Source organism: Marmota marmota, unplaced genomic scaffold (genome assembly GCF_001458135.2).
Source record: "Marmota marmota marmota unplaced genomic scaffold, marMar, whole genome shotgun sequence".
Lineage (NCBI taxonomy): Eukaryota > Metazoa > Chordata > Mammalia > Rodentia > Sciuridae > Marmota > Marmota marmota.
The window spans coordinates 73,954,580-73,980,178 of record NW_026000026.1 but is presented as its reverse complement, the minus strand read 5'-3'; the positions used below and the strand labels follow the sequence as shown (position 1 = coordinate 73,980,178).

Below are 25,599 nucleotides of genomic sequence, written 5' to 3'. Positions count from 1 at the left end.
TTCAGCAATCATGTACTCTAACCCTTTATTTTATAGATAAGAGAGCTACGGTCCTAAGAGATTAAATGATTTGCTCACAGACAGAGGCAATTTGTGGCAGAGTCCATATTCAAACCCAAGTCTTAGGGACTCCTAGGCCAGAGAGAATAGGATGTAGTAAGCACTCTGATATAAGAATTAAAGCATTCATTCATTCATTCAACAAATATTTATCTGTGTTCCAGATGCCATTCTAAGTACTAGTGATACAGAAATGAACAACAATGATAAATACCTTTGCCCTTCTGTTTTCATTCTAATAGGGAGAGACAGACCAAAAAAAAAAAAAAAAAAAACCATAATAAATTATACAGTATGTTAGAACAAGGTAAGCACCACAGCAAAGAGTAAAGCAGAGAAGTGGGCCAGGAAAGGCTGGTAGGGTAGACCTTATTGAGAAAGATCTTACTGGGATAGTGAATGAGAAAAGCTTAAAGAAGGCAAGTTTGTATAGGCTCCTGACCATTGGAGGGACACACAAGGTCTATCCACTCCATGATAATTTACCTGTACAAAGTGGTGATGACAGGGCTGAGATTCAGGGGAGAAATTTAGTCCTTTTCAAAACCTACTTACATCCATCCACCAAGTTCAACAAGCGACGTTGTCTCTGATAAAAGAGGAAAAAAATAATTCTGGTTTCTATAAGAGTCCTGATAGGCTGATAAATTGGAATGCAATTAGATAAAAGGGGATAAGGAGGGAATTTCAGGCTTGAAGCAAAACAAGTACATATTCTGCATTTTTATAATGAATCTAGCCAATTTATTTCAGTTACTGCCAAATATGGATTAAAATGTGGGTCACTTCCTGAACACACCAGAAATGAAACTGAGATTAGCACCAAGTTCCCAAAACCTGGTGAAGTGCTGTCCAGAAGAGAGAAAAAGAGGGCACCAAAAGAGGAACAATGATAAAAATTACAAAGGCCATTAGAGCTTGGCTCATCTTCCCCTCCAGAGCATGCTGCACAGGCGTAAAGGGTCACGCCAAAAGGATCCAAGTAAAGGCGTAAAGGGTAACTAACTCCAAAGAGCTGATACTTTCTAAGCCATTCTCACAATCACCTTCTGAGATGGGTACTCTCATCAGACTCAGTTTACAAATGAGAAAACTAAAGGAGCTGAGTCTTTGAAAGGTTAAAATGCCCAGGCATTACCACACCACACAGATAGGACTGGAACCTGGGCCTACTTGACTCCAAAACCCATGCTAAGGCTCAGCAAACTTCAGCTCTAATCCAGCTTTTGAATGAGCTGCAAGTTAAATATGGTTTTCACATTATTAAAGGACTGTGAATACAAACAAGAAGAGAAATATCTAGAGCATGTGATTACAGTGTAGAAGGCCCTGGTGCAATCCCCCACACCAAAAAAAGATTGAAAATACAGAGATACAACAGAGACCCTCTGTGGCCCACAAAGCCTAAAATACTTGTTATCTGATCCTTTACAGGAAAAATTTGCTGACTCTTCTAGTCTAATCTACACTAGCCATCAGCAAATCCAAAACAAGTTCTCATGCGGGGCAGGGATGTAGTTGGATGTAGTTGCCTAGCATGTGCTAGGCCCTGAGTTCAACTCCCAGTTTCACAAAAAAAGAGAAAGTATAACAAAACAAGTTTTCCTGAGTGCATTCTGTTTCCCAAACTCTAAACTGATAAAGAACCAACTCTCATTCTGTCCAGGTCATAAGAAATCACTGAGGGTCATGAAACTCTGCTGCATTACTGAATAGTTCCCCTATGGCATTTTGCTTTCACTTTTTCTAATTTGTCCCAGCAGGGGTAGTCCCCTTTCTCCTTCTTCTCGGCTTGACAGTCCTATCCTTGATTCTCTAGGCATTTACAGTTCCTTGGCTGCTCACAGTCTGCCCAGACCTGATAGTAAGTACCCAATACTTCAAAACTATCTCTTATTTCTCTCTCTCTCTCTCCAAATATGAATTATCAGGATTACTTTATTAAACTAACAGGTGATAGCCCAAATTGATTTATCCAAATGCAAAAGAGAACCAAGATCTATCTGGGAGGCAGAACCCTTTCTCTTCCCTAGATTATCCTGCTCAATTTCCTCAGGCCAGTATGAGAGGAATGTGGGTGCCTAGGCTGCTAACCCCCTTCACCTGTATTGACAGAACCCTAATATTCCTCCAGAAAACATCCCTCCCCAACTTTCAGAATGTATTTCATTTAATGTTAACGCCACTCTGGCCTCAGGCCAGGCCAGCTTCAGGGATTATCTCAAGGACAAGTCACAATTCAAAAAAGAGCCAATGAGATCCAAGCTCAGGGCTTTGGGTTTGGACTCTTGGTCACAAGTCATCTTGCCAATGTGAGGGAAGAAGCTGCCTGTGAATGGCACCATCCTAGAAGACAGCAGAGGGGAGTAATGCAGACACTGGAGCTGCAAACATCCTTTGGAGATGGGACCCAGGTAAGTCCAAAATCAGAACAACCCTGGGCTTTGCAGCTGTACACCATAGCAAATTCTCTTCTTGCTTAAGCTGCTTGGCTTGGTTCCTCTCTCTCTCACAATAGAAAGTACCCTGGCTGACATAGCCCGAATGGAAGCACCTCATCTACAAGTGTGCCTTATTAAAACTGACTGACAGTGGAGAATACGAAGGGAAATGAAGCAAAGGGAGGAGGAACAGGATAAGGAAATGCAGTGGAATGAATCTGACCTAACTTTCCTATGTACATATATGAACATATCACAGTAAATCTCACCATTACGTACCTCCACAATATACTAATTTAAAAAAACTATAATAGCAGGAAGATCAGTAGAGGGAAGGGAAAAAGGGGAGAGAGGGTAGGGAAAAGAGAAGTACTGAGGACTGAATTAGAACAAATTATATTCTATGCTTTTATACTGATGTCAAAATGAATCCTAATGCTATGTATAACTAAAAAGAACCAATAAAAGAATTTTTTTAAAAAGAATGTATAGTCAAAAATTTCAAACAACTTTTCTGGCATCAACCAAGATGGGGTTTTTGTTTTGTTTTGTTTGGTACCAGTGATTAAACCCAGGGGTGCTTTACCACTGAGCCACAGCTCTAGCCCTTTTTATTTTTTTATTTTTAAGATAGGGTCTTGCTAAGTTGCTAAGGCTGATTTTGAACCTGCAATCCTCCTGCCTCAACCATCTAAGTCACTGAGATTACAGATGTGCACCAACACACCCAGCCAACCAAGCTGTTTTTATTCTCTGATTTGCTGAAAGTAAATATGGGGGGAGGGGTTGATAAAAATCCCAAAAAAAAGATTAATGGAGAATGATATTGATCAAATTATACTGTTATATTGTATGCATGTATGACTATGTAACAACAAATCCCATCATTGTGTAGAACTATAATACACCAATAAAAAATGTGGAAAGAGGGAAAAAAACTCATCAAGAAGCTGCCTTCACTGTTCCCAATACTCCACATCCTACTGAAGCCCAAAAGAATTCACCTCTCTTCTCCCCATCTATTCCAGGAACTCAGGATCTCAGAAAGATGTCAGGGTCTTCTGATTTAATACCAGTTACTGATTAGAGCTGGAACCAGCAAGACAATCAATATTTCAAATCAGTGTACTTTATGTCCTCCTATCCCAAACTGTTACCCCTCAAGCCTCTGAGGGAAGGGAAAACAAAGACAAAAGGCAAAGGGGTCAGAGCACTCAGTGGGGAGTTCTCCTGCTTTTCTTATGTCCAGAGTTGCATGACAACCAGCCTTGGCCTGGTCAACCCAGTGAACAAGCAGAGGGACAAATCTCAGACCTTCAGGTCATGCAGTATATTCTGTTTGTACCTTATTCAAGTGCAGGGGTGGGTCCATACTGTTCCACAAAGCTGGCAGAATGCAGCAGAAACAGCGCCTGATGTCTCGAGAGCTCTCCCACAGATTTGGCTCTCCTACACTGGCCAGAGTTCCTCTGCCCTTTATGCCTCCCATGAGCATCAGCTACGGATATTCCCCAAAAGAGATGATAAAGATTTTCAAAGGGAGCTCAAGGGCTGGGGATATGGCTCAGTAGTCGAGCACCTGCCTAACCTGAACATGGTCCTGCTGGCTTCCATCCCCAGTACGAGTAAAACAAAACCAACTTGATAGGAAAACAGGGGAAAGGAGCTCAACTTTGTTATTTACCAAGATACCAGAAATCAGCAGAGGAAAAGATATAATGCATGTCCGAAAAACAGGCCAGCTTGTGTTTCAGGCCCAGGATTTTCTCACATCCTCCAACACTGTCCATTCCTTGGCTACCTCCATGGATTCTGGCTCTAGAAGTACAGACACAGTGCTCTCTGTAGGTCATGAGCTAATTTCTAACAACTGAAAAGTCAGTGGGGACAGACATGAGTGGCAACACATTTTAACTGAGGTACTAGATCCCTGCATGGTCAATCCCGGAGGAGGAGGAGAAAAAGAATGTGGGTCAGTAAGTCTCCAGTGCTTAGATGTCACAAAATAGGCACCTTGTGTGTAAAGACGGAGGTGATGCTGTCGCTTCTTCATCCCCACCCACCCTAGATTAAATGTCTAAGAATAGTGGTGTTCCACAAAGAGAGAGAGAGAGAGAGAGAGAGAGAGACAGACAGACAGACAGACAGACAGACTAACTCTTAGCTCTCTTAGCTTACATTCTACTTAGCAAGGCTGGAGTCCTAAAACTTAAAGAGGCAGTTGTGAAACACTGTCTTCTGTTAGCTAAGTTCCTGTTAAGACCCTTTCAGGCACAGGAAACTCTCTGAATGAACTGTTATAAAATCTTATAAAAAGTCTCCAGAGGGTTTCAAAACATTTTGTGCAGAAATTATGCCTTGGGGGTATCCATTGGAAGAACAAGAGATGTGGCTCCAGCTCGGACACAGTGTCAGCAAAAGACATGTGGGGACCTGAAATATAACCAAAGTGGAAGAAATATTTATTTTAGTCTTTTTAATAGACAATAAAAATGCATCCATCTTACACAAATGATTATGAGGCTTATAAAGCACAAATTCCCATTTGTGCTATTACAGATAATATGATTTGTTAAAACACAGCACCTTTAAATGGGAGTGGGAAGGAGAATATATACCCTAACATTCAAAATCTCTCTTTTTAAAGCAGCTTCATACACATGAGTGAACATATACATGACCTCATCAATTTAAAAGTCAGCTGTGAGTATATTTCTTCTAGGTGTGATTTTTACAAAAGGAATTTATTCACAGAAAGTTAACTGGCTCAGCTCAACAGAACTGGGCCTCCTACATGGTGCTACTTATGACACAGATTCGAAAATATGAGATTTCCCTTTCCTATCCCCTGCATATAAAAGTAAAGAAATAGAGAAAGAGATTTAAAAGGAAAAAAGGAGTGAGTACCTCATCATTTTTGGGTTACCTCAAAAATAGAATGCATTACCATTACCACCCAAACAGACCAGTCACACCTGATCTACCCAAGGTAGAATCTTTAATGCAAAATTAGATATAAAGAGAATCAAGGAATGTTTTGAGGGATGCTTCTAGAACACAGGCAAGTGAAGTGTTTGAGAAAAGCTCTCTGAAGGCACACCTGATGTTCATTCAACCTGCACTCAGAAGGACCACAAAGACTATAAGTCAGGGCATGGGAAAGTGGAAGGAAGAGATGGCAGTAAGACTTAGGTCAAGCAGTCTGGAGAAGCAGCTTCAAAAGGATCTCTGGCCTGGACCTGAAGGATGAGAGCATGCCCACAGGAGATATTCAGCAAAGGTATCCAAAACAGAAACAGAAAGGCCCTATGGCTGGGAAGTTCTCAGTACATTAGAGGAATCTGATACCAGCAAAACTCAAGCTGAGGGAGAACACTCAGAGAGGCGATCAGCAAGGTAGGCAGCAGCCTGATCATATGAGGCACATAAGCCATAGGAAGGGCTGGAGTTGTAGCTCAGTGGCAGAGCGCTCGCCTAGCACATGCAAGGTACTGGGTTCGATCTTCAGCATCACATAAAAATAAATAAATAAAATAAAGATATTGTGTCCATCTACAACTAAAAAAAATGCTTTTAAAAATAAGTCATAGTAAGAAGTTAAAACTACATTGTGAATGACACAGAAAGTCACTGAGAAATTCTGGATAAGAAAGACTTGATAGGGTTTACGTTTTTTAAAATGATCATTCTGCCTGCCATGTGGGAAATAGATTCCAATTTACCAAGATCACTAAGGTTCTAGGTGGTCAAGATTCCAAGAGTAAGAATGGCCCTGCCCATGAAAACAGAAGGAAAAATGACATTGGGAAAAAATATGATCAACCAGAGCCCTTCCTTCAGGTGACAGCTCACAGTAACTGTGGTGACCCAGAGCAGATTCAGAATATAATAAGGTCACAGGTCTTCACAGAAGTGTTCTCTGACTACATAATCTAACGTGGCCTCCCCACTCTACTACTCATCACCCTCCATCTGATTTTATTTCCGGCACAGTACTTCGCACTATCTGAAAGTATCCTGTTTATTTGTTTACTGCCTTAATTTGTCTGCCCACCAAAACATAAGCTCCACTAGGATGGACTTGCTCTTGTTCAGAGCTTTCCTCCCAAAATCTACAACAACGCCTAGTACATAGCTGGAATCCAATAAATATCTGTTAACTGGGTTCATGAAGACACCATCTTCACTTTTACTAAAAGCAAAGTAATCTATCAGTCCCAATTGTGGATTCCTTTCTAAGACAAATAGCTTCTCATAGGAGGTATTCAAACTAAAATGACCTCAGAACTTCAACAGAGGGGGAGAAAGGAGTTCTGCGCCCTGGATCCCATAACAACCCAGATGGGTATGTATCAGAGCGTGTGTGCTTCTGTAATCCTCAGAATTGCTCAAGTGTGCAAGTTTGCTGAGAGGCAGGAATGAGTATGGGGGTGGGGGTTAAAAACCACGAGAGGTAGGAATGGGGATCATTCATAACCAGAGAACTGGGACCACTGTGCTCCACTAACCCCAATCATCACATGAAAGACAACTTTGCACGAAGCACCACAATAGATACCCATGCTGACCTCAAGGAGGAAGGCCTAGCTGGGGCCAGGTGCCTACTCTAGAAGCCACATCTGAGCTGTAAGACAGGGAGGGGTAGGACAGGAAGGCACTCATGTGACATGCAGATTTTGTAACAATTTTTGAGAAGTCAGCATTCCAGACCATTTTAAAGAGATGACACAATCTTGTGACAGGACATGTTTAAAACCAATAGATATGCATTAAGTTCAATATGATATTGGCCAAAGTACAAGATCCAATCCAATTCCTAATAAAAGCACTCATCACCAACAATGAGGCCAGAGCCTTGGATGTAGAGACAGCATAAAGACAACATATAATGTCTATCTTATTATCCTCTTATCAAAGGTGAAAGTAATCAGTCATCACAGTAGCAACAGCTTCTGTGATCTTGTGCCTGGTGGTCTGTGCACACCCTTAACCCATAAGCACTATTGCCTCCACTATATAAGGAAGAAATAGAAGATTTTAAGAGGCTGGGTAACTCTGATTAAGAGCAAACAGGCTGTCATCAGACCACAGTTCTAATCCTGCCCCCAACACCTTTTAGTGTAATATTTCCTGAATCTCCCTCTGCTTCAGTCTTCTAATCTCTTAACTAGGGGGGTTAGGCACAACTCCAGAGATGGTTGTGAAGGTTCAGTGAAAAAAAGTTGGGGCTGGGGGTGTGGCTCAGTGGTAGAGCGCTTGCCTAGCACACATAAAACCCCTGCATTTGATTCTCAGCACCACACAAAAAAGAAAGTTTGTAAAACACTTAACAAGCATCTGTTCAAATGGTGGATAGTCCAATACTATCCTGCTATCGTTATTAAGTTTCAATAAACTTTCAATAAACTTAACAGCACACTTCCAACATGTGGGACTCTTCACTATGCACTCTGCAATTGTATCTTTCTTCTCTGTCCCCAAACTTCTGTTCAGTCAATAGCAAAAAGAAAAAAAAAAGGGGGGGGGGAGACACAGGAAGAGGGGAGCTGACAGATGAGAGCTGGATCTTAAAAATATAAAAACAAACTTAAGAGTAGGGAATTAATCTTAAAGAAATATAATAGCAAGTTTTTAAGGACATACAGATTGGTTAATAATCATGAAAAAGAGAGAGATGCCCTAACTGCCCCCAAATAGATCATTAGTTCAAAAGTTTTGACATAGCATACCTGGAATATTACATCGCCACTGAAAACCATCTGAGAGAGCAGTTAATGACATGGGAAGATGATCAGGAGCTATTAAGTAGAAAAGGTTATAAAACCAAAATGACCATCTGTAATCAGTCCTATTGGCGTAATTGGCATTTTCTCTTTTATTCATCTGTAATTTCTAAATTTTCTCTAATGAACATGTATTACCTGTATAATCAGAAAGAAATGCAAGTTTTTGAACTGTTTGGTTGTTTGTGTTTTTTTTTTTTTTTTTTTTAAATGACTAACCTATATGAAGAGAAAGACAGGGCAACATGTGCCCCTGAGGAAGGCAGAAGGGGTAGCCTGCTATTTTGGTGTTGATGGTTATGTGAACTGTGGGGTCACAGCTAAAGGGAAAGAGCTGTAATCAACAGATCTTACCCAGGATTCACATGCACATGTCCAAAGTGTATTATTGCTCCTGGAGATTCCAGGTGGAGTGCCTGCAAAGACTCAGACCTCACACCCAGTTTCCTGACCTATTCCAAATAGGTCTCTAGGTCCCTAGGTGGGATTATAAATACATAATTTTATCTGGACCTGTTCAACTAACCCAAATAACATGCTCTCATTCCATGTCCCCAAATTTTCTTCTTGAAATATAAATCATTAACCTACTTTTATTAAAGATGATTTTAATAGCACTGCCCAAGCCCAATGATTAAAAAAAGGAAACTTGAAGTTTATATCAGGTCCCATTAGAGAAGCAAAAATAAGCACCTAAACACTTCCGTCAGCACTGCTAGCCAGGGAGCTCTATGTTCTGTACCCGCCCTGGGCTGAGCAGGTCCTTTCACCTCTGGAACATAACACAGGAACTCCAACAGGAAAGGGGCCCTAGGCAGTGTTGTTTACCATGACATGAATGACCACTTGCTGCCCAGACTTCTTGGTTCTACAGTCCTGGCGGTGAATTCAGGAATCCTTCAAGCTGAAACTATATTACTCCCAAGAAATCTGGTTCAGGTCATTCCCGTTGACAAAAAACTTTGTTTTCCTCATAATCAAGATATCAGGGGATCCGCCCTTTGGCAAGACAAGCAGCGGGGAGGAAGGGCAGTCAGTGAAAGAATGAGGGGTGGAGGAGAAAATAAAAGAAGGCAGAGAAGCAAATTGGGGAAAGAGCAAATATATAGAGTAGAGAACCTTTGGACTGGAATTTCCTAGAACTGTTAAAAATCCTTGGAGGAATAGGGCCTTCATGTAAATACCTTAGACAGCCTCCAAGCCATTGCCATCTCAGCACATAAGAAATCTACTTCTTTATCAGCAGTTTCTAAAATGGTTAAAGCTGAAACCCTCCAAATGCAACTATTCAAAAATCAGAATATTTCCAGCAATTTTTTCCTCTGTAAAGACAAAAGTTCCTCTGGCTGGGGGTGTAGCTCATTTGCTTAGCATTCATGAGGCCTCGGGTTCAATTCCCAGCACCACACACACACACACACACACACACACACAAATGTTCCTCTCTTGTTCAAAACAATGCATCTACCTATTGAGTCTTAGGTTCTTCCTTCTCAATCTCAGCCAGGAAATTACCCTCCAAAACAAGCTCAGCACCAGGGAAGAGGCAGGACAAGAAAAGGGCTAACCCAGAGGCCTACAGGCACCCTTTCAAATGAGTGTGGATTAGGCCTGCGACACTACTAGCAACTCTGTCAGAGGATAAAAAGCAAGAATGGCATCAGGGGTCCAAGCATCCTAGCACTGCAATTGCTGCATTCTGATGACCTGCAAATTGTTTAGATGCTCCAAAGGAAAAAAATTCGTGGCTTAACAAGATCAAGCGACAAAGCAGACCACAGGATACCACCCTTGGAGCCATGGGTTAAAAATCCTAAGAAAGTGTTGCCTGGGACTGGAGGAATGGGGAGGATGGAAAATAATAGCTGAGAAGTACAGGATTGCTTTGGGGGATGATGAAAATGTTCTAAAATTAATCATAGAGATGAATGCAAAATTCTGTGACTATACTAAAAAGTCATTGAATCATACACTGTAAACGGGTGAATCTTGTGATATGTGAATTATAGCTCAATAAATCTATTTTCTTAATCCTAAGGAAGAACCTGCAAGGTCTCTGCCCATCATTGCCTGCCCTCCCGCACCAGTGCCCCATGTAGGGGGAGCTCAGTTATAGGTCTGATTGAGATGGTACATAAAGAGATATGAGTCATTCTTCTCCAGCCTGACATTTGATAAGTTTCTCATATAAGATAAGCACCAAAAAATACTTCAACCTTCTTTCTTAAGGAGACTCAGTTTTTAGGGGCAAGGAATAGACCCCAACATTCAGAACCCAGACTTGTGGGGGGAAAAAGCAAAATTTTAGTTATCCTCAGCTGTTAAACTTCTTTATTCATGAATTCAGTGCTGCTTCAAGCACAAAACCCCAACCCCTGTGGTGCTATGATGGTATGAAGTTATGCTAGTCAAAAGAGGTGGGGGAGTTAAGAAGCAAGCCAAAGTCATATCCCAAAAGACACCAAGGCCAAAAGCTATCAGTTCCACTCTAATTTCCTATGCAATGGAGCAGAGCTACCCTGCTGGGGAACTTATTACAGGCATGCTGGCTACATAAAAAGGAAACAGGATTTCTTTCCAGGGAGAGACCATCTTGCTGCTCTAAACGGACCTTGGCAACATGGGAGCTTGCTGACCTCGCACACAGAGCTCAGAGAGATCTTGGTCAGAGGCTGGGAGGCAGCAACAAGACCTGGCCAGCAGACACACATACAGTAGGAGCCCAAGCCCAAGATGTTGAGTACTGGTCCCCAGTGCCTTTCCTGAACTCCAGTTCCCACAAAGCCATACTGTCCCTTGCCAGAGTTGTGCAGCTGATGAGCTGTTAGATAAGCCAGTCAGGGCAGGGTTTGTGTCAAACATCGGTGCACTACCCACATACAAAAGCAAGAAGCTCCTGTCTTTAGAGAAGCAGCCCACAGAAATTCTTAAGAAGCAAGAGGCACTCAGCAACTTAGCATGGCCCTAAGCAACACAGTGAGATCCTCTCTCTAGACAAAATATAAAAAAGGGCCAGGATTGTGGCTTAGTGGTAGAGCGCTTGCCTAGCATGGGTGAAGCACTAGGTTTGATTCTCAGCACTGCATAAAAAAATAAGTAAAATAAAGACATTGTGTCCATCTATAGCTAAAAATATTTTTTAAAGGGGAGGGGCGGGGCTAGGGATATGGCTCACTGGTTAAGTACCACTGGGTTCAATCCCTGGTACCAAAAAAATTAAAAAAGCAAAAGGCAGGGCAAAAGCAACACTGGTCTCCTGGTAACACCTGGGGTCTCACCAGCAGTTGCTGTGGTCTGCTCAGTCACCCAGCCCTCCCCAAAGGGCTGAGAATCTACAGAGATCAGAATAGAGATAGGCACCCAGGGAGGAAGAAGCAGAAGCTGTTGCCAGAAATGAGTGGCCCAAGGGCACCTCCAGGGCAGGAAGAGGAGAGAAGCACTCTCAGTTTGGGGTACTTCATGCTCCAGAGACATCAGCCAGGCTGTCCCCAGACTGTGTGACTAGCTGTGCAACTGCTCAGCCAGCTCATTATGCTTCCTGAATGTTTTTAAAGAAAAAATGTGCAAGATAATGACAGACTCTGACCCCAAATGACTTTAACCCTGACAAGAGCACCAGGACTCATTGTGGGAAAACTTTTTGCCCTGATTGTCCAGGAGCATAAAGTTCTCTTTTAGGAGCTCATCCACCCAACCCCAGTACTACCGAGAGCCCCAGCTCACAGATAGAGCTCATGAAAACAACTGGATCCCAGGTAGGAAGCCACACTGGCTGAAATGTTCCAAAGTCACTGGAACTTCCACACTTCAGAAACACTCAGCCATCATTCCTCCACCCGCAGTAATGCAGACACCTTCCAATACCTCAGATGGCCTAACAGAAAGGTGAACAACAACTCCATTGTGCACATTAAGGGGAACAAAGGATTTGAGGACCAGGTTTATAGAAAAATGTTCTGGCCTATTCAGACAACATGTGGTTGGTCCAAAGACCTCCTCCATATAACTCACCCTAATGGGTGGAGGGGAGGTGGGGCTACAGGAAATGCAGATTTCCAGGCCTTCCCCGAGCTCATGTATCAGAATCTCCTTGTAGATCCAGAATCTGCAATTCATGGAATTTTTACACACTCTCACTTTTAAGAACCTCTGCAGGAAAAAGTGATGGGGGTTATTCTGAGGCAAGCATGGCAGTTATAACTCAAGATGTCTATAGTCGTGCCAAGCTAAATCCATACAACCACCAGCTTACAACAAGGACAATCTGGTAGTGAAAATAATGGCAGTTCCAATTATAGAATACATACCATGTGTCTCCTTACACAGCTCATCATAACATCTACTGTCCTCATCTATTCCTCACAATAATATTATTAGGTAGTTATCAATTTCTCCTCTTGCACTTAAGCGCTTTCTTCAGTTTTGCCTCCAAAGTGAAGGTCAAAATCCATAGGCCTCTGAGCAGGTCCTCACCCAAAATGGCCAAGAAAAAAGCCCTGGTTCAAACTGTCTCCCATCTTCTTCTGGTTACCTTCTACACTTTGATGCTCCATGGTTTCGGCCTCCTTCTCTTCTCTCATTCCACACTGGTGGTTTACAATCTTTGCTGTCCATTAGAATCACCTGGGGAGCTTTTTAAAACTTCCCATGTCCAGAATATACCCCCAGACAAACTATAACAGAATGTCCAAGAGTGAATCTATGGAAGTGGTGTGCTAGGCTGCTCAGGAATTCCAAACAGCAGCTAAGGCTGAGAACCTCAGCCTATGTCTCACCTTTATAAATCCATTTACTTCCAGGGCCTCAAATACCATCTAACAGAACCAGACTTATACCCATACCCTCCACAACTCTGCAAAGCTCCCAACCTGTGCTTCCTACCACCTAGTAGTTGTTCCCACACGCACGCCCCATCAGAACTCAGCAGGAACAAACTCAACTGTGCATCCCCTATCACACACCATGAGTCTTCTGTGGTATGCAGTTCAGCCAGCCCCCCAAGACCTAGCAGAGAAACTTCACATACACCCCTAGCTCTACCCTCCTCTCTGTTCTCATCCTCTCCTCAAGTCACAAAATGCTGTTCTCTTTCTCCTCTTCATTCACACAGCTCACGTCCTCTGAAAAAAATGCCATGGAACTCTTCATTCTACTCTGTAATTTATCAGTGTCTGTGTGACTATTCAAACAGTGACTGCACTGAGTAAAGCAGATTTTCAGGAAAATCCCCCCCGCAACCCCCACATGCTCTCTGTACTCTCCGGCACAGAGCTGCCTATCTAGGACACTTGTAACCTAGTCTGTAGTCGGTGAAGCACATCCCTCTCCTCCTCTTCCCCCAGGTACCAGGCCAGACATGTGTCCATCCTCTTGAATACTTCTGCCTTGGGACAATGTTAAGCAGAGAGTGACTCTCACATCTCTGATGAAATATAGGATTATTTAAGGTAATATAATAAATAGCAAGTAGTTTTCAATTTGATTATGATTGAATGGCTATTTGAAGACATTTTATAGAAAATTGCTAAACATATCAAACTGTGATTTCTCAAAGATATAAACTTCTCTTTTGAAACCAATGCATTTTTTACTAGATAGATTTTTACAAGGTAAATAAACAGTGATAAAGGTGAGGCAAAAAATAACAGAGGTAACCTTTAAATGACTGACTACTGTCTCCTTGGGCTTGATAAGCCTTCTTGGGCTTTACCTAGAGGTCTCTACTCCTTCTCCCAACACCTTTCCAAACCAGCAGCAACTCTCACATGGGCCACATACAACCTGTTTTCCCTGCCTTCTCTCAAGATGCTGAGCACCCGGGAGAGTAACCTGGGTGACCTGACCTGCAAGTGTAATAATAAGACTCTGCCTGCTCCATCCCAGAAACCACCCCACCCCCTCCCAGAAAAGTTGGCTTCTACACCAAGAGGAGCTGCCACAGGCATAAACCAGAGAGGACATGAGGTAGGATTTTGTTTTGCATTAGGGAGAAGTGCTAAGTGCTAAGTTCTGCAGCAGCTACAGAGAGATATCAGAAAAAACACCCTCTCTCTTACCAGTCCCCAGGAATTCCAGGGCCCACAGGGAAGCTTCAACCATAGACAAGGTCAGGATCTCCAACTACCAAAGGCAGGAGATTGCTCTCCTTTTACACCTGTCAAGCCTCCTGAATAATGCACAGGATAAAAATTCAACAGCATCATCACCAGGAACACAAACAAGTTCTCTGGGGTCCTACACTTGGATGATTCCTAGGTACAGAGGGGTCACATTTTAGTGATTTTTGCTGTGGTTTTTAGTCCCAGAATTAACAATACATACAAACCAAGAAGAAGGAAATGGAGAAAATTCTAAGTACTGTTTTTATTTCAGAGGATACTCTGTAATGAATTCTAAACAGTGAGTTTCCTTCCCACACTAAAATCATAGTTTGTAAGATTTGGTTCACTTAGTATTTTTTTAATTTATTTTTTAGTTTTCGGTGGACACAACATCTTTATTTTATTTTTATGTGGTGCTGAGGATCAAACCCAGCGCTCCGCGCATGTCAGGCGAACGTGTTATCACTTGAGCCACATCCCCAGCCCCCACTTAGAATGTTTTAAGAACACTTCTATGAAATATTTATTAAACTGAAAAATACAAATATGGCATCTTTTAGCTGAGTAATTTCATCTCTAGGAATTTTCCTACAGATCTACTTACTTATCTGTCCTATGCAAGAGGTGCCAAGGTGTTCCTAGCAGCACTGCTTATAGGGTCAAAGACTGGAAATAGCCTAAATGTCTACTATTATAGGACTGGTTTCATAAATTATGTTATATTCACACAAAACAATGCTAACAGTGAGTTAGGTCTGTTCGTACCAATGTACAATATCCAAAATATATTATGACAGGGTATAAAACAGTATACATGGCATACTTCCAAATACATATATTTGTTAAAAAATGTGTATATATGTGTATATATATATATATACATATATATATGCACATTTATATATACATTTGCTGACACATGCATAGTTATACTTGAAAAATTCTCAAGAAACTGGTAAAATGTTGCTTCTAGCATAACTAGAGATCCAGAGGCAGAAGTTGCAGCTGTCCCTTTGTCTCTTTTGAATTCTGTACCATTTATAGGTATTACCTACTTAGATTGGCTTTTTAAAAGAAACATATGAATTCGACTAACTATTTATTTTTAATTTTATTTGCTCAACTGATATTCTTTGTCCGCACCTGACCTGCAAGTGTAATAATGAGGCACGCAATCAGAAATGTGTTACAGTTTTGGTCCCATGGCTTGACAGTGCCCTTGGCACAGGAACAACCAAAGTTCAACTCAGCACCTGAAAAATCTATCTAGTCTCACAGGAGGAGCCAGTTCATGTTTTCACAATGCTCCAATCAGCCTGGAGTAAACTTAAAAGATCTGACAGCAAGATCAGATGAGCTTTGAAAACTACCTGGGATGTCTTTACAAACTATACAAAATGGGGTTTATTTTGGCTTTTCCTGTGTGGCGGCAGCAGGAGTCAAAGTATAGCTACTGGCTTGGCCCAGAGAAGCCAGCTAGTTAACAAGGTTTGTTCCAGAATCCCCAAACCCCAAACCTTTGTCCATCTAGCAAAGGAAACACACACACACACACACACACACACACACACACACACCACCCAACCCCAGGAATCTCCTCTTTCTAAATATAGTAGGAAACTGCCCAGTCTCCAGCTCACCCTCTGCAGCACTCTGTGCCTTCCAACCAAGGTGAAATGAGCCAGACATAAACATGCCGTGACAGCTCCTGGCCCACACTGCCAAGCTGTTTTCCTTACTATTTCCTCTCTTCTTCCACTCTGGGTTCCTACAAAAAAAAAAAACCCAGTGACTCTCATTTGTAAAAATTCCTTCAGCCACTAATGCTATTGTTCTCACTCTAAGAGACATGATTCCCTGCTTGGTCCCTGAAATTTGAGCAGACTGTTAAATATGAACAGAATCCTCTCCATCTCCTATTTTGCCTGTAAGAACCTGCAGCTCACCAAGGATATTACACCGGTCCAAGGCTAACAAGGACACATTTAATTAATTGTAATATCTCTCTCTCACACACACATATCAGGTTTTGTTCTACATCCTGGTTATCTTAGGATCAGAATCAATGCCTAAAAGAAGGGCCTATTCAAAATGTTGGCAATTTGAGCAAAAGGTTAAGCTCTGAAACATAATCTAACGTATTCAAAGGGGCACCAAGTATCAACTAGCTATAGGAATGTAAAGACCTAAACAACTGATGTCAACAGGCTTGTAAAAACTGGAGGTCAGCAACAATTCCACTTGGAGGAATCTATCCCATGGAAAAGCTGCCACCCACACCCAAAGGCAGGTTGTGCAAATGATCAATGTGAGACAATCCAAAAAACCTCCAAAAGGAGCCTGGGTAAATAAACTATGGTAAATACACTATATCCACACCATAGAACCCTCTGAGGTGATCAAAAAGAATTCAGAACTGTATTTCACCACATAATTGTTGCAGATTTTATGCCTTTTTTTTTTTTTTTGCAAAAAAATGGAATGAGACTATTATGTGAAGCTTTTTTTTTTTTAATTGTACTGGTATTACTTAAAAATCATTTATTACTAAACTGTCTTTGAACCAAGATTAGGATGCATGGGTTACTCATGAATATATGTTAAAACTGAAGAGTCCAAATCCATGCACATCATTCCTTCTTGACATATTAGCAAACACTTTTCTGGTATGACAAAAAAGTTAATAAATCAGCATTATTGATTTGTGCATTATAGTTGAAATATTATACTTGAGGAAACATACCACAGCACTGGGAAGTATGGACTTAGAAATTCAAACTTCTCTGTCCAAAGATCCTGCACTGCTATCATTGGTTTCATTACCTGCCTCACCATCCTCAGTACCACTCATCTAAGATGCTAAGATGTGTGCTACTAGTACAGCAGCATTCTGAACAAACCACATAAGTGGGCTTTCAGAAACAGACGGACAATGGGCAAATGCTGGGAATTCTAGGCTCCTGGCTGGATTAGCAGTGTGTGAGAAGATAAATGAGCATCCTTTTGCCCCTGGTGAGTACACTGCTGCTGTTTACCTTTTAAGCAGCATGAGGTACAGAATTATACCAGGTGACAATTATGCAATGCAAGGTTATAAGCCAATTTTTTTTTAAAGAGAGAGAGAATTTTTTAATATTTATTTTTCAGTTTTCGGTGGACACAACATCTTTATTTTATTATTATTTTTTTATGTGGTACTGAGGATCAAACCCAGTGCCCCGCACATGCCAGGGGAGTGAGTTACCGCTTGAGCCAAATCCCCAGCCCTATAAGCCAATTCTTAAAGTGAAAAAAAAAATTTTGGTGTAATAATTAGGTGGTGGTGAGAATTATGCAGTGAAATAAAGAATGGGCATGTATTGACATATAAGAACTCTAAGACACAGTATTAGCTGGAAAAGTAAAACAGGATAATCTGCATAGTATAATCCCAATTATGAAAAAATTTTCACAGAAAAATGATACGGAAAAAAATATTCAAAAGTGCCAGAACTGAGTGTGCAGCTCAGCAGTAGAGTGCCTTCCTAGCATTGAGAGGCCCTAGGTACTATCCCAACCAAAGAAAAGGGACAGAGAGTACTGAATACTCCTATATACTTTTTTTTTTAACTTTTTGAGTCTTGTATGAGAATATATTCATGATCTGTGTCATTTAACAATAATGTTAAATTTCTCCCTAAACTTAATCCTCCCCTAATTTCTATTTCAGAAAAGAGTAACATCATTCACAGAACTGCTCAAGTCAGAGACACTGAGTCATCCTTGATATTCCTCTTTTCTTTCATAGTCCACATACAATTAAGCAGCAAATCCTGTGGGCTCTACTTCCAAAAGCACCAGCATGTGACCACCACATCTGATATGGCCAACCTGGACCAAGCTGCCATTGTCTCTTACCTTACCTATTAAAAGCAGCCTCCTAACTGGTCTACTTGACCCCATTCTGGCTTCACAACATTTTCCACCCAGCTGCCTGCATAATCTTTCTAAAACACAAGCACGTCACAACCTCCTATGGCTGTCCATCATACCTAGAATGAAACCTAAAGTCCTTTCCAGAACTCAAGATCACTGATTTGGCCCCTGGGCTCTCTCTCCATTCATTTGCTCTGTTCCAGCCACAATGGCCTCACTGCTGGCCCATAAACAGCCCATGTACTCTTCCCTCTGTGACTTCTGCACCTGTTACCTCCACCCAAAAGCCCTGACTCTAATCTAGGGTTTTGGAAGGTCCAGTAAGAGCAAAGCAAGGCTCCTGATTTACTGAATTAAATACATAAAAATTTTAAAACATACTGGGTTATAGTTTTAAAAAATTAAAACTAAGGTCAATCAAAAATTTAAATCTAGAAAAACCACCTTAGTTGTTAGCTTCGTATTGGCATCCCTCTCTTGGCTAATTTTTAGAAATGCAATGGCCTTGACAGGACAACAAAATCCCTTCCCAAAGTACCTTCTACAATATCTCCATGGTAATTACAGTTCTCCCCTGGGGGCGGTTCTTATTTTGTCAACTCAGGGCGTTTGAGATCAGTAGCTTACATCCGCCAGAATTAGAAAGCCTTGTCTATGGAACTCCCAAAGAGATGCTGAATGGCCTAACTAGAGTAGAAACCTCAACCAGGGCTGGGGATGTGGCTCAAGCGGTAGCACGCTCTCCTGGCATGCGTGCGGCCCGGGTTCGATCCTCAGCACCACATACAAACAAAGATGTTGTGTCCGCCGAAAACTGAAAAATAAATATTAAAAAAAAAAAAAACCTCAACCACACAGCCTTCAAAGAATCACTGTCCCTAAGTCCTGAGATCCAAAAATCAATCAGTCAAATACATCTGAGACCACAACACTGGAAACAAAAAGTCCCCAGAAGAGGACAAACAGAGAAAATATACTTGGTGCTGTTGACTTAATCATCAAAACCTTATAGGACAAACCAAAAGGTAATAAATATTTGAATACATATTTCATCAAAAAAGTTGTACCACTGGACAATAAATGCATATTAAGATGCTCAATGTTATTCATCATCAAGGAAATGCAAATTAAAATCACACCAAGATATCAGCACTTTACTCTCACTAGGGTGGCTTCAATCAAAAAGAGAGATAATAACAAGTGTTGGTGTGCATGTGGAGAAATTAGAACCCTCATACTTTGCCAGTGGGTATATAAAATGGTGCTTCTCTGTGGAAAACAGTTTGGCAGGTTTTAAAGTTAAATATAAGTTTGATTTAAACTTAAGTTTTAAGTCAAAATTAAACATATGTTTGCCATATAACTCAGCAATTCTATTCCTAGGTAAGAAACAAAATTAGAAGTGAAAACATACCCACTCAAAGATATGTATGCAAATGTTCATTGCAGCATTATTCTTAACAGTCAAAAACTTAAAAAAAAATCCAAGGGTCCATCATTTGGTGAATGAATAAACAACTTGTGCTTGCAAAATTGAATAATCTTCAGCAACACAAAGGAACCAACTTCTGATACATGCTACAACATAGACAAACCTCAAAACCATCACAGTAAGTGAAAAGAGCCAGATGCAACAGATTACTTCTTTCATGATTCCATTTAGCTTAAAATTTCAGAAAAGACAAATTTATAAAGACAGAAAAGAGTGGATTAGTGGTTGTCTGAGACATAACATGAGAATAGAAAGAGCCTGCAGAGAGATATGTGGAAGCTTTTGGGATGATAAAAATGCTCATAACTGGATTGGGGTGATGGTTACATAACTCTATAACTACAAAGCACAGAACTGTAACTTAAAACAGGTGAATTCATGACATGTAAATTATAATCAATAAAGCTCTCTTTAAAAACTATTTGCCCAAAACATATATGCCTAAAACAAATGGGTACTTAGAAAGGAATAAATGTATAGATAGCATTCTTGTAAGAGACACTCATGATAAACTGATGTCAATTCCAAGTGCTACTTACCATTCTGAGGGGGGGAGAAAGAGATGGAGAGTGAAAAACAATTCCTTTACATGATTTTAAAGGAGAAAGAACTATTCTTTCCTAATAATAATTGTTGATAATCAAAAATTAACAGATATTCAGCCACAAAAAGGTATTAAATTCTACTACAAGAACACTGAAAATATTATACTAAGTAAATTAAGCGGATACAAAATGAAAAATATTGTATGATTCCACTAATATGTCTTGAACAGGCAAATTCATAAAGACAGAGCAGAATAGGGGTTACAGGGGCAAAGGCAATGGGAAGAGGGTACATATAACACAGCTTCAGTTTGGGATGATGAAAAAGTTCTGGAATAAGCCAGGCACAGTGCCACACACCTGTAATCCCAGCAGCTCAGGAGGCTGAGGCAGAACGATTGAGAGTTCAAAGCCAGCCTCAGCAAAAAGTGGGGCACTAAGCAACTCAGTGAGACCCTGTCTCTAAATAAAATACAAAACAGGGCTGGGGATGTGGCTCAGTGGTCGAGTGCCCCTAAGTTCAATCCCCAGTACTGGGAAATAGACACAGAATTGTGAAAGGCCACTGCAGTGTATATTTAAAGGTGGTTAAAATAGTAAATTTTGTATTATGTATATTTTGCCATAATAATTTTTTTAAAAACTCAACAATAAGAAAACAAACCAAACTAAAAAAATGGGCAAAAGATCTGGACTTCTCACCAGTGAAGATATATTTTCATGACATATAAGCACATGAAAAGATGCTCAATAGCGAATGCCATGAAGGAACTGCAAATTTAAAAAAACCATGAGATACCACTACACACCTAGAAGAAGGGTGAAAAGCCAAACACTGACATGAGCAAATACGGGCAACAGGAGCTGTCATTCTGCTGGAAGGACTACAAAAAGGTAGAGCCACTTTGGAAGACGTTCAGCAGTTTCTTACAGAAGTAGCACACTCTTTCCATATGACCCAACAATCAAACTCCTTGTTTACCCAAATGAATTGAAAACTTTCATCCACACATAAATCTTCACACAAATATTTATATCTGCTTTATTCGTAAGTTCCCAAACATTGAAAGCAAGCAAGACATACAATCATAGGTGAAAGGATAAACAAACTGTGGTTCATCCAGACAATGGAATATTGTTCAGCAATAACAAGAAATGAATTACCAAGCCATGAAAAGACCATGGAGGAAACTTAAGTGCACATGGCTAAGTGAAAAAAGCCCATCTGAAAAGGCTACAAACTGATCCCAACTAAGAATTTTGAAAAGACAGGCAGCAGTAAAAAGACCAGAAAGACCAGAAAGACCAGGGAGAAAGTAAAAAGAAACAGAGGTTGAAGGAAGAGGATATAGACAGAACACAGGACGTTTGGACAGTGAAACTATTCTGTATGATACTATAAACATGCGTCCATGTCATTCTACATTTGTCAAAATTGCTACTGAGAGGTTCAGACGGGAGGACTGCAAGTTCAAAGCCATCCATGGGCAACATGGAAAGACCCCCTCTCAAAAAAACAAACAATCAAAATACCATTTGCCATAGCATGTGTGACGCTAAGAGTGAACCCAAATGTAAACTATAGACTTCTGTTACTAATATTTTATCAGGGGGCTAGGAGGGTAACTCAAAGGCAGAGTACATGCTTCAAATTAGAAGGAAAAGATATGAGAGACTACAGGAAACTTTTCTGTAAGCCTAAAACTGCTCTAAAAAAAAAAACAAAACTAAGTCTATGAATTATTTAAAAGGGGGGAGGGGCTCTAAGCTGTAGGCAGTCAGCAGATTGAAAAATACAGACTGGATGTAATTTATTCAATGCAACTGAGAATGAAGAAAAGTAAAGGGATTCTTTTTAAGCCAATGTTATATAAAAACTACAAAATCTTGTTTGGATTTAATTGCTGTTTATATTTGTATGAGTAATGCTCCAAATGTCAGTATTGCAAATTACCACCATTTACAAATAATTAGGAAAAGGCTTTTTCCCCCCTTTTATTCACAAGGTGCTAAAGCAAACCAAAAGAACTGGGAGAAATTTGTTGCTACCCAACTCCATGTGCATTTATTCCATTAGGATTCTGTGAGTAATATAATTACTCCTAAACAAAGCAAGCTGGCAGAGAACATCCTTTGACAGTTTATGCCATTGAAGAAGGGCTCATCTTACTGTTGAAAAAAAAAAAAAAGGCTATAACTAAATCTTAAAGAAGCACAAAAAGGTGACAAGCTTTAAAGCATACAACACTTGATGCTGGGTGTTTGTTTGTTTGTTTTTCCTAGTTTTAATAGGAAAATAGTTTTAATAGGCACGCCATTTACCTTACTGAATTAGACTAGAAACAGATTTTGGCCTCCCTGATTAATGCCCTATTTTCCACTTAAAAGGGAATCATTGATAATCATTTGTTATCACCCCAAAAAGAAAGCATTGCTTTACAATGCCAAGACACAGTCTGCCCCTCCAGCCTACAAGTTTCTATAAGCATGTGAGGGAGAGAAAACTACAAAACTTAAGAGCACAATACAAAATATTTACTAGTCTTTCCATAGGGTGAAAATCACCAGGACTATATTCTCACCTAATCTAGCATCTGCAGCACCACCTTTCTACAATCTAGATCTATGAAAAATTTGCATCTTCGCCACCAGCATTTTGCTAAGGCACTGAAGGGTAATTTTCAAAAGGAGGCCCCAGAGGCTATTGCGAGGTTCAAAACTTGATTGCACACATTTCTACCTTTAGTAGTGACTTTAATCAAGTTACCCCAACTATCAAATGCAGAAAAGGAAGAGGACAGTTGACCCTTCAAATCTATGGATCTGCATTCTGCAATTCAACCAACCAGGATTAAAAATACTGAGGGAAAAACTGCCTCTGTACTAAACATGTACAGACTTCTGTCCTTGTTATTATTCCCTAAACAATATGGTAGATAATAACTACTTACATAGCATTCACATTGTATTAGGTATTATAAGTGCTCTACAGATCATTTAAAGTATTCAGGGGGATGAACACAGGTTATATGTAAAGATTGTACTGTTATCTGTAAGGAACTTAAGGATTTTGGTATCTGAGGGGGTCCTACAACCAATCCCCCATGGATACTGAGGAACATCCATATTCATCTCACAAGATTGTGGTACAGAATAAGAAGACAATGTGTGGCATTTAGTATAGGACCAGGCACTTGGTAAATATTCAATAAAATGAAAGATGCTGGTATTCCTATAAGCTATTGTTTCTATTAAAATTACCTTTGGAATGTGTACAAGAGAAAGGACAGAGATCTCAGAATTACTAACCTCTGATAATATAATGAAAAATGCACATCATCCCCAAAGCCTCCCAAAAAGTATAGGCTCAACTAGAAACATAAATACATTCATTTCCTTTAGTTAAAAAAGTATCACCCAGCAGGATAGCAACCACAAAGTATGGCTTTATTCAGTATCATATATCCTGCCCCAACATGGCTGAAAACTCAGAGGGAAGAGGCTAGATTCTTGGTCTTGTTTTGGTTATTCCCTCTGCATCCATTCAAGTACCATGAACTAGAATGAATCCATTCCCCTTTCATGAGCTGAAAACATGAAAGTGCATCCAGGTTTCTCCAGACCCTAAGACACTATCTTTGGTTCCTCAACTTAACTCCCTCTCATGTGAAGAACAGCTTTTTTTTTTTTTTTGGTACCTGGGATTTAACTTGGCCACTGAGCCACATCCCCAGCCCTATTTTGTATTTTAGTTAGAGACAGGATCTCACTGAGTTGCTTAGTGCCTTGCTTTTGCTGAGGCTGGCTTTGAACTCATAATCCTCCTGCCTCAGCCGCCTGAGCTGCTGGGATTACAGGTGTGCCCCACTGTGCCCAGCTGAGAATAGCTTCTTGATTCAAAGTTTTCCAATGTGAAATTCAAATCAAGAACTCTGTGCCTAAATTGGTCACCATCACCTAGGGGAAAAAATGATTAACACTGTACTTCGAATGTCTAGAAGGCAAATCTATAGAGACAGAAAATACATTAGTAACTGATGAGAGCTGCAAGGTTAGGAGGAATTAGGGAATGAATGCTAATGGGAAAGAGCTGCTTTCTTTTGGGGGTGATGCTCTAAAATTGTTCTAAAATTGATTATGATGATTATACATCTCCATGAATGTACTAAAAACTATTGAATTGGATGGTTTAAATGGGTGAGCTGCATGGTAATGAAATAAAGTTGATATTTTAACATCTGCATTTGTCACCCTCCCACCCACTTGGACTATCAGAATAAGTACACGCAATCTCAATAAATTTAAAGGAGTATATCCCCAGCATAGATACATGGTGTATAACACCAAATTTAGAAATTAACAATCTAGAAGAGAAGAAACTGTTCCTGAAAACTCATACCACCCATCAAAACCAATAGCCTAGTTCACTTTCATTCCTATGAAACCATATTTGGTTTGTCACTGAGTCTATGAAACAGCCAGGCATGAGGTTCCATGCAGTCTGCAAGCTTTTCCTGCAAGGCAGAGAGCAGTAGCCAGCCCAACCACTGAGGGGAGAAAGTGAGTCTAGCAAAAAGGTTGAAAATTTAAGAATGTTATTAGGAACCAAAGAGATGTTGCGAGGCTTACTTACTTTGTTTTCAACTTATGAAGCTGTTCTGGCATACTGCAACTTGCTACAAACACCATTACCAGGATCCTGCCCACCACTGGCTAACAAACACATAATCACATGATTTACCAACAACTGGCATGAGGGATGTGTGGGTCTAACTCCTCATACTGAAGGTAAAAACTGTACCTCTGCTCCTAATGACTTCTGCTCTGAAAAACAAGTCTTGACAATCCCAAGTGCTGGAGGAGGAGGATTCTTACTACCGACAATTGAGCAGTGCCAGGTGCCAGCCTCCAAGCTAAGAGCTTTCTACAAATGCCCTGTTTCATGCAGTCCTCACAACAACCCCAGAGGTCAGTGTGGCTGTTCAAATTTTATACTGGAGGAACTCCGGCTTAGTAACAGACCCAGAGCCAAGCAACTAGTAAGTAATGGGGTCAAACTTGATCCAGGAAATCCTACAACTCATTCATCTCTACAGAATGAAAAAAAAAAAAAAAAAAAAAAAAAAACAAGACTTAAACACACAGAATCTTCCTGAATGAGATAATGATTAAACAGGTTGGAGGAAAGGGTCCTGGGTGAATGAGTGCCCACAGAAAAGGCAAAAACAAATCATCATCAGAAGCAACTGACTGGGAGTTGCC

General features: G+C 40.5%; 1 protein-coding gene across 8 annotated transcripts in view; it reads right to left on the bottom strand.

The window, feature by feature from the left end:
• Arhgap26 (Rho GTPase activating protein 26) overlaps positions 1–25,599 on the bottom strand; it is a 411,269-nt gene that overhangs the window by 382,045 nt on the left and 3,625 nt on the right. For 2 of the 8 annotated variants that reach the window (XM_048811730.1, XM_048811732.1), the window contains exon 1: positions 16,026–17,059. The exons of 3 other annotated variants lie outside the window; for them this stretch is intronic. In XM_048811730.1, coding sequence (XP_048667687.1) covers positions 16,026–16,236 — 211 coding nt within the window. In that variant the 5' untranslated portion in view covers positions 16,237–17,059. Of the gene's footprint in view, positions 1–16,025; positions 17,065–25,599 lie in introns of those variants that run through there. 3 more of the 8 variants (XM_048811727.1, XM_048811729.1, XM_048811734.1) reach the window with 3 other exon arrangements.